The sequence below is a fragment of the Phaethon lepturus genome, unplaced genomic scaffold, assembly GCF_000687285.1.
Source record: "Phaethon lepturus isolate BGI_N335 unplaced genomic scaffold, ASM68728v1 scaffold16051, whole genome shotgun sequence".
In the NCBI taxonomy this organism is placed as follows: domain Eukaryota; kingdom Metazoa; phylum Chordata; class Aves; order Phaethontiformes; family Phaethontidae; genus Phaethon; species Phaethon lepturus.
The window spans coordinates 46,848-57,123 of NW_010519996.1; the positions used below are offsets into that span (position 1 = coordinate 46,848).

Here is a 10,276-nt window from a genome sequence, read left to right on the forward strand (position 1 = left end):
GCAAAGATGTAACCTGAAAGAGAATTTGTGGAAGCCAGCAAGTTCAGTAGGCTATTAAAAACACTAAAAAGAGAGTTAATGATGAAGTCCTGCATCAAAAGGAAATGCTTATTTCAGCATGAGATTCTTCATGGGAAATCGTTACCCCAGAACATTTAAGAGCCCCATAATTGGGATGCAATTTTAGAACATCTGACACCTGGACAGAAGCCCTAGCTTCTATGCAAAGCAAACAGTAAATTTAAAGATGCATCACACCTCCCAGGAGAGTGCCCTAAATAAATAAGAGTGAATAAACCTTCTCTTAAATTTTTTGAGGCCTAGTCTCGTAGAGAGTCTGAGAATGCTTACACATAGGCATGAGCATACCTAGTTTGAGACTGGAATGCATCCTCTGGGGTAAACTTAGTTCCCAGGAGCTTTGGTGTGTACAAAGATGGTCAAGAACTAAGCAAAGGATTGGAGTAACTCAGTGGTGAGTTATTACTTAGTTACCTGAAGTGGTAGTTGGGCATCTAAGTTGCCTTTGTGGTTTCAGCCTCTTGTGCTTTATGGCATGAGTGCCTAACCATCAAAGCTATGCACTTCATTTCCTTGTGAATGCTTTTAAATTATGACCTCTTGCAAGTCTTTCCATGAAAATACTGAAGTCGCCATTTCATAAGGAGCTGAGGAAGGTGAGAGGCTACCAGTTTACATGTTTCATTTTAAAGTACAGATAGCACTAAAACCACAGGAGAGGCTCAGAAAGTGTACAATACCCACAAATATGCTGCTTTTTAACAGAAACCAAAAGCTTTTAATAGAAAACTAATGGATGAAGAGGGGAACTTCAGCTGTAATGTTGGCTTTTACTGAATCTTACAGAATGTCACTTGGAAAAAGTAACAAGAACTGGCTTATCTTTGGGAACAGTGTCATATGGATTGCAAAACCAGTTATGTACAATAAAGCCATATTACGCTTTTTTTTTTCTTTTCTTCCCCCATAGCAAATTTAGCATCAGCAAGCTTTATTTCTTCTTTCTCCTCAACCAACATCTTTATTAATGGCTGGCAGGAGTAGGCCACAGTGTGTTAATGATATTTGCAAATAATATCATTTAAAGAAGAGCAGAAAGCACTATTCAGAACAAGAAAATAACATGAAAAGGTGTAGAGAATTTAGAAACCCAAGCTGAAAATAATGAAATTATTTGTTTATTTGAAGGAAGAGAGTAACAGGCCAAAGATAAACAATTTAAACACAAATGTCCAGTAGATGGGAGGAAATGTAGGAAGTGAGAAATGTTCCTAGGTGAGAAACTGTGGGCAACCAGGACTGCTGCCAAAAGAAATTTTTGCAAGTCATTAGTAAATATGCTAATGGAAGGCACCAATCCAATGCCATCTAGACACAGAGTAACCTGTTAAGCTCTGGGCAGGTTATTAGTAAAAGATGACTTACGAGTTGCATTCAGAGACAAGGAACAAAAGTGGCTGGAGGACAGAAGGAGTGGTACATAAAGAAAAAAACCTCGGAAAACTTATCCATATGGTGCTTACTGCACTAACGTGGTCTAGCTGCTGGTAACTATCTCAGATGAAGATGTCTAAAGCTGTATGAATTGAATTCCGTGCATGAAACTCGGCTGAGTGTTTTTGTAACACCCAGATACATCTGGTGTCTTGGTTGTGATTTTTGTAATGCTGGGTCCTAATAAAACCATTATCCTAGGTCCAGTTATGTGAGTGTAGAGGTCTAGCAGGTTGGAACTGGGGAGTCTTAGGTATGTGCTGAGGGAGTCTTTAATGAAATGATGTTTCATGGAAGCATACGATCTTATAATGATGGTGATCATAATAAACAATATATGTTAATTTTTATGATATGGGTGAAGAAATATGGGTGACTGCAATTATAACCATTGCACAATCAAATATGCATTTATTTTAAATAATGTTTTAATGACTATAATAATTTTAATCATTCAGCTTTTTGTGGGGGGAATAAATAATAATAATTAACCGATTTATTTCCACTAGGTTCTCAAAAGCTGTAACAATTGTTTGTTTTAAACAGCCACAGCCTGTACTGAATGTAATTACATTTATCTTTAATTTGTACTGAGGAAGAAATACACTTAGCTTTGCTTCTGCCTTTGCAGGGGATAGTGTTACTGTAACAATTGTTTAAATTGCTTACATTTCTGGAAAAGGACTTTTTTGTCGATTATACATTAAAAAAGGATGGCAAAAGTCCCTCTGAAACTGTGTCAAATACCTCATTTTTAAAGAATGTTGATCTGGATTTTCCAAATGAAACAAACAGAATGTTCAAGGAGTACCCATTTTACAGTTGCCTGTGTTTCTTAATATAAACATTGAAAGTAGGCAGTTTGGTGCTTTTGAGTGGCTGTTTGAGAAATATATGTTTGAAATTGATCTTCAGTCTTAATTCTAGTGGTTTTGGAGCTGAGATTGGTTGCTGAGGTGATGCATTCCAGCTTCGTGCCATGTGGCCCCAGCTACTGGCTGCCTTCTGTGCCATACTGATAGGGAATCTTCTCATCTTGCCTCGTTCCGTGCTTTAGATGATGCATAGTAGAGGTATGATGATACCTGTGTCAGTAGAACAGAGAGATCTGAAATGGACATGAATTTGGTAAGACTGGAACACATGCAGGGGGAAAGTCTTTTTATTGCTTATGTCTTGAGAAGACAGGGACCTGAGGATGAGTGAACTTTAAAACAAAACAAAATCCCTTATGTAATTTCTCAACAGAGGATACTTTCTTTGCTCCAGTTGAGAAATATGTTGTAGTTCAATGCAAAGTAAAATGCCAGCTAGGTACTAGTAGATGTTTCACATTGATGTTAACTGCAAAGTGAAATACCAGCTTGGTGCTGGTTGGTATATTTCACTTTGCAGTGAATGTATTTCCATTAACTACAGGTAGATTAGGTGTAAGGATCAAAGTGACCGAAATTCTTCATCTTGAAGACTGAAGTGACTGACTAGATGCAGTGACACTGCATACTCTGAGTTTCATTCTGGTTTTGTCTTGGCCACATCTTTATACTCCAGATCCTATGACATAAAAAGATGGAATAGAACCACTGTGACGGCCTTTTTTGTTGGAATTCACCGTTGTAAGAATCATTGCAAACAAAATGAAGTGGGTGTCAGGTTCCTGCTCAAGATAATTATCCAATTAATTTGTACACAAACTGAGAGAAAGGTTGCTGAAGGAAATGTAAGCATATTTTTTCAGTTGAGGGCTCAGTGTAAAAAATAATTTCATAATGGAAAAGCTGGCCTCATTTGATTTCCTACCACCACCACTTTCATAGCCAGCACATTTAAGTAAGATTACGTAATATTAGCAGCTGTGAGCACAAAATACCAGTTTGGTTTTTGTGTTTAGTATCTGTGTAGCAGCTCAGTGTAATTTCAAAGGAAGTACACATTTATTCTGAAGAGAGGTGATGACTCATTTGTGGTTAATACCACCTGGAGTTTTTCTTCAGATTACCCATCAGTTGGATACAATTCATATCACAGTAAATCTAATGAACCGGACATCAGCATTTGTTTGAAGTTATAACATCCAGGTGCAGATATGCAGAGATTCATGAGTCCCTGTTTGCTTTCAAGTCCAGTGGCAGCCAAACTCTTGAAGAAGTTCAAGTTTCCTTGGAGCCTAAGTTGTTCTTGTTAACATGATACCACAGCCTCTGGGAGTGCTTAAAAATATTCAAGCAGCTGAAACTGTGAGACTGACAGTTACCTGAGTCTGAAGCCCAAGGACTGACCCTTGCCTGGGTATTTCCCCTACCTTTCTTGCCACTGTGGCCTGCCTGTTAGTTGTAAAGCTGACTTACATCCAACAGAACAGCCCAAAAGTAGGGGAGACCTTGAGGTGCTACTGCAAAAATCAAGAATGTGATGACAAGAGCCCTTCTCTGAGATGTGGAGTCAAATCTTTTACTGAATTGGGCAGTGTGGGAACAGGAACAAAATTATCATCAGCTAAGTAAGTGTTTTAGCCTCTGGGCTCATGGCTAGCCAAGTGACCCTCAGCTTCTGCAAACTGGAAACATGCCTGAGAAGTTGAGGTGGTAAGTCAATGAAATGACGGAAGCATCCAGCATTGTGTGATTGCTTCTATGGGTGAATGCCTCTAAAACCTATGTCATTGAGTAGGGGAGGACCGATGATGAGAGTGCTGTGTGGGGATCAGTGCCTAACTGTCTTCAAGAGATGAAGCTGGGTGGTTCTCCACTAACCCCGTTGGTCCCTGAGAATTTTCACTTAAGCATCTGTCTCCCATACTGTCACGTATATTGAGCTCTGGCATATGTTTTTGGGCTGTTACTGCCACTAAGCAGCAGAGCTCATTAAAAATAAAAAAGTTTTCTGAAGACTTTGCGCTTAAACCAGGGCTATCATGAGATTATGCAGCTCTCTGCAATCGCAGTTTTACCCTCTGTCCTGTGGACGATTTTTGCTATTCTGCTGTGATGTGAAAATGCAAAACTGTTTTAATAATACTGAATTTTTATTCCATGTTTCCATGGGTACTTTCAGAAAGAAGTAAGTACAACGTCGGTGATGTTGTGTTTGTCTGTGTGCATCTGGCATGCTTGATCATACTGTTAACAACACTTTCCTCACTTGAGCTGGGTAATTGTTTGCCAGCTGTTGAAATGATCAAATTGAGCATTTCTTGCTAGCCTGATTACGACACACTCTTTATAAGAACCACATCAACAACATGTGTGTCATGTGAAGAAAGGCAGAATGCTGTAGGCAAAGTCTTAATAATTGCTAGAACAGTTGGAATTTCTACTCTGTCTTGTACAGAATTTGGTACAGTGATTTGCTCTAACCGTGGGATGCTTTCCTAGCATTCAGAGGTAGAAATTAAATGAGATGACTGTTGATGCCAGTCCTCCTGTCCCAATCTATTAAAATGGCTGTGTTTTTAATTAATCTTTGATTTTTTAATTTTTTTTTTTCCCCAAAGAAGAGAGGGTGAAATTCAGGCTACAAAGCAGTGCTTAGTAACAAGCACCAGTATAACGGAGTGCAGTTTGTTCACTGCTCCACCGTGCAGTCTAGATCAAAGATTTCCAGCTGCAGGATTACATAGTTCCCCTTGAAACATTGCACAGCAGGCAGTCAGTGTGGATCAACTGATAAGGCTGGGTCTAGGTGGGTTGTGGGCTGATGATGCACTTGATGGCTCAGTGGGAGATCATTCCCAGAGGTGGGGAGTGTGAAGTCACTGAGGTCCTGTTGGCTGGAGGATGAAGGTGTATGTGTTGAGTGCGATGAGACAAGACAGGCGTGCAGTGGCTGGAGAGTAAGTTGGTACCCAAGGCTGGCACTGGTGGACCCATACAAACGAGGTCCGAGATCCCCCCCTGTACTGTGTTGACCATAAGCTGCTCTCTGAAGTATCACAGAACTGACCAGAATTATTGCTGCTCAAATGTACTTGTCAGTTCCCTGGAGTCCCTTTGCTGGCTTCTGATCTTGGGAAATTCAAGTATCTGGAAAACAGACTGTAGGAGTGGAGTGTAGTATGGGGAAGTGGAGGCTGGAGGCTCTTTTGAAGAGGTACAGTTTGTCCATTTGGAGTTAAGATAAACCTGGAAACTCGATACACATCACAGCTGACTGAGAATGTGGTTTGTGGGCACTCCTTTCCCTCAGTCACTGTGGTGATTCCTGTCTTTCACTGTCGTCTTGTTCTGGCCACTTATAAAATGATCACTTGCATGGCAGTTTGTTCTGTGAAAACCAGTCTACTTCTCTTCGGAAATAGCAGAAGGTGATAGAACCTCAGGAAAAACTGTCAGGATATTGCTTGGTGCAATGAAAATTATTTATGTTCTGACTGGAAGAGCAAGAATTGTAATATAAGTATAAATTGAAGTATTCTGAGTAAATAAGGTTGTCTTAATTTTTTCTTTGGTCAAAACAATCATTTTCTTTATGATAAAGGAGAAATTCCTTTCAGTCTTGCTCTGAATACCCGCTATGCTCCATGTCATCGTGGTCACAAGCACACAGCACCAGCAAACTATAAAATGAATGTACAGGAGCCAAGCAAAAAGAAATTGAATATACTGTTTATATGGTAGAATATTTTTTTCTCATCAGTTCTTAGACATCAAACTTAAGCCCATTCCTGTAGAGGAAGGCGTTTTAAAATACCAAAACTGAGCATGAGCTTAACGTAGTTTTCTGGAAGTGGATTGCATTTGAGGAAAGTGTTTGTGGTGCATCCATTGGGTTGGAGGGTTTGAAATAAAATTTTTGTTTTAAATGCTTCTGACTGTGTATTGCTTTTAACAGTGACAGCTACAGTGACCTCAGCGATGACAGCTCTCCAGAGAAAGAGTTTCCTAATTCAGAAACAAGCTGAAATGATTGTATGAGGTTGCAGAAACGGATGATGAGGTAAACTGAATCATTTTGATAATGCTTTATGACATTTATTTCTTCTAGACTTAAAACAGGAGACAAAGTTATCTTGATTCTCCCTTTTGTTTCAAATCCCATCTTGGACCTTATGTTTTCTTTCTTGCCTGCAGCACTTAATTGGTTTCCTCTTCTGCTGCTGGATTCTGCAATTGAGTTATTAAAGTCTGCTAAGTGTTTTGGGTACAGCTTATATGTAGGATGCTGTACAAAATCAAGTTGTGTTAGTGTTTGAAGATACAATGAAACTACATTTTAAAATTATGCTTTCTTTCTTTGTTACTTTAGTTTGCAAGTTTGGATCACTTCGAGTATACCATATTGATATGACTTTTTATTTTGCATTGATTCACCTGTAATTGCATTTGACCCATTGATACAACAAAGACATCCCAAGAAAAATACTTGGATTTAAGCTGCGGAGTGGTAGAGATACAAACAAGTTTTATAAAATCGTAGCTTTTTTTGCCATAGGCTTTGCCAAAGTGATGTTGAGTTGGTTGTTTTTTTCACCTGTAAACATGGTAGCCCTAGATTTCCTTTCAGTTTGGAGATCATATTTCCTGTGGGCCACCTGGCTTTTGCAGGATCTGGGCTTGAATCTTAGTCTTGCTTTATTTTTCTTACACAGATTCATCAGACTTGTGGGTGGTGTGGTACTCTCATATGCATGTGCATTCATGCTTTTCAGTATTTCTGAGCACTTCTGTAAGCAGGACACAACTTTCCCCTCTGATTTTATTCCCCTCACATGGTGTAGTCACTAAGCAGCTGTGCCAAACAGATGATTAAGGCTGCATATGAATGATGCATTTCTGCTTGATGGTCTCATTATAAATGAGATATATACTGGCATGAGATGCTAGAAATTGGAGTTTAGTCCTCAGCCACAGCATGGGATTCTTCCGTGATTTCTAATTTATTTCTTTTTCCCTCGCGTGTACCACATGTTAATGATAATAATACAACCCGAAATCATGAGAGGTGAGAACAGGTTGTTAAATGTTTCCATGATCTGGTGCATGCAGATACGGTACTGATTCATGTCCTAGAGTGATAAAATGTTCTTTTTTACTCTTGCCCATATTCTTCCCACCTCCAGAAATCACTGTGGCTCTGTTTCTTGAGACCAACACATAGCACAGGACAGCCCCTTTAGCTTTGACCTTGCTTTCCTCAGTGGAACTTATGAATGGTAATTCTTGGTTTACCATTACAGTTGTGGCTTTTTCAGTGCTTGGATGAATGTACTTTTGTGATGCTTTTGAGTAGTTATCAATAGTCAAGCTGATTTTGTTTGAACATGTCACTAGTGGATACTAATTGTATTCAACAGAATTAGTCTAGAAAGGGTTAAATAACTAATTCCAGATAGAAAAGAAGGATAGAAGCATTGGCTTATTTATTTTTCTCAGGGTTAATTCTGCCCATTAATCAGAGCTGGATACACATATAGACTATATCTAGCTTTGTGGTTTTGCTTTATACTGTTTGATCTGATGAAATGCATCTACCTGTAGTGTTTACCGTAGGACTACTTTGAAGTCAGTCAGTGGATTTGAGAGAAGCTGACATAAGTATGAAATAAACTGAGTTAAAGAAGAAATACTTTTAATCATTATTTTTTATTCCTGCTTATTCTTCCTTCCCCTCTCTCTTTTTTGTTTTTACAGGAAGTTGGGAACAGGACAATACTGAATAGAAGAAAGAAGAGTAGTAAGCTGCTTATGGTCCTTATAGTGTCTCCTCCTATACTTATTTTCAAGAATCCTCTTTACAGAAAACAGTTTTACTGTCCTGTAGCAAAAGCTGTTCTATATAAATGCTGTTTCTCTTAAAAAATGACAAAACGGTTATGCACCTTACATGTTAATCATTATTGGTCTTGTTCGATATTTCAGAATAATCTCAGGTGAATATGTATTAATTCACTACTGTTCTTGATTTGAAGGAAGATTTCATTGTTTTCAATTCACCTGGGAACAAGAAGATAAAATGCATTAGTTTTTGTGAATGAGAGGGAATGCACTAAAAATTTAAGGGAAAGTTGTCTTATCCATGAGCACTAGAGAACTGCTTCAGGTTTGTTTCCTTTGTTGTATATATATATTTTTTTTTAACTTTTTTGCTGTTCAATATGTACAAATGAGAAATTGTTGCTCTTTGTGATTATAATAATTGATGTTGGATACACATCTTTTCACTTTGCTTTTATAAGTGATTTTACTTTACAAAAGCTCATTTGCTCTATTTCTCCTGAAAGGCTGATAATACTGAACATAATTCTGACCTACAAAATTACAGAATTGATATTAGAAGGTGGTTTTGTATTTGTATTGTGTAACAGAGAAAGTAAATACATTCATATGTTAAAATGTAATTTGAACACTTGTTCAAAGTTGTAGAAGAACCAGTCATAAACCTGGAGCATTATCTGGGCTCCAGCTATGCAACACGCAGTTAATTTCAGTGAATGAATATAAAGGTGAATTAAGGTTCACCCTTGTTTTCCCTCATCGAGTGATCACTCCATGGTCATGGCGCTCATTCCCTAATAGGATAGAACAGTGTATTTTAATTTAGAAATCATAAGTTATTCCACTGCATGACTGTCACAGGCAGCCCTGCAAAGCTGGGACTGCAGCCTTGAATCACTGAGGTAGAAGGGGAAGGTGAGAGGTGCTATACCGTGTTGAAAGCTGGATGCCATTAGCAATGTGGCATCATCAGACCTGTCACAGAAACTGGACCTGAGCTATATAATAGACGGGCTTCAAATGCCTCGGGCACCCTTTCCTATAAAGAACACCTCTGAATTTTGAGCTTTGTGTTTTAGTTTGGTTTTGGGCAAAGTGACTTTTTTAATCCATCAAAAGGTAAATATCTGTACAAAAATAAAAACCACGATGTCCCTTATTACAACTTTGTAAAACACTAAGTTTGAGAGCTTTGAATTGCTTTAGAAAATCTCAGGTTACACAGCCAATTTCTCTTCACTAAAAGAAGCTTTACTGGTGATGGAATATAAAATGTATTCCTATGACAGTGTTTTTCTAAAGCGGTTTGCAAATGCATGCCTTATAAATAGCAGGTATTGACAGAATTGTTGTCACTGTATGTATTCCCCAATGAGAGACACTGGCCACTGGTTTGTGATAGGTGAAGGATTTCCTAAGATTGTCTGTAATGTGCAAATGTATTTTCAAATATATTAAACTGTGTTATTCTGAAGTGTTTAGCTACTGTGTTAAAAGGATCATGGTGCCAATGTGAACTGTGGTGTCAAGGAGGGAATTTTTCATTTAGTCATGTCCCAGTTGTATTGTCTGTGTGATTTATCCAAAAAACCGAGGGGACAAAAAGACATACAACTGGGAGTGAAGCTGGAAATAACACCTTGATCTCCCAGTGCCCTTATATGCATCCTCTTCCTGCTAACTTTGCTACACAAAGCAGTATCCTGTAGGCAAAAACATCACTGTCACCAGGGGATCCATCTCCTACCTGAGCTGGCAGAAGCAGCAGCATGCCATTTCCAAAATGGAAGAAAGCAAATGAGCCTTTTCCAGCCAAATCCCGGGCTGCATTAGAAGTGATGCCAGCAGGTCGAGGGAGGTGGTCCTTCCCCTCTGTTGAGTCCTGGCCACACATGGAGTGCTGTGTCCAGTTCTGTGCTTCCCAGTAGGAGAGAGACATGGGTATATTGGAGGGACTCCAGCAAAGGGCCACTAAGGTGATTAAAGAACTGGAGCATCCCTCCTGGTGGAGGGATGGCTAGAGAGCTGGCAGAGGAGCTTGCCAAGCC

The 10,276-nt window shown here is 39.0% G+C and overlaps 1 protein-coding gene across 1 annotated transcript in view; it reads left to right on the forward strand.

Annotated features, from left to right (window-relative positions):
* Nucleotides 1–6,448, forward strand: part of LOC104628605 (CTP synthase 2-like) — a 53,217-nt gene extending 46,769 nt beyond the window's left edge. The window contains exon 11 of the mRNA XM_010297249.1: nucleotides 6,346–6,448. Coding sequence (XP_010295551.1) covers nucleotides 6,346–6,415 — 70 coding nt within the window. The 3' untranslated portion in view covers nucleotides 6,416–6,448. The remainder of the gene's footprint in view (nucleotides 1–6,345) is intronic.
* The last annotated feature ends 3,828 nt before the right edge of the window (nucleotides 6,449–10,276 follow it).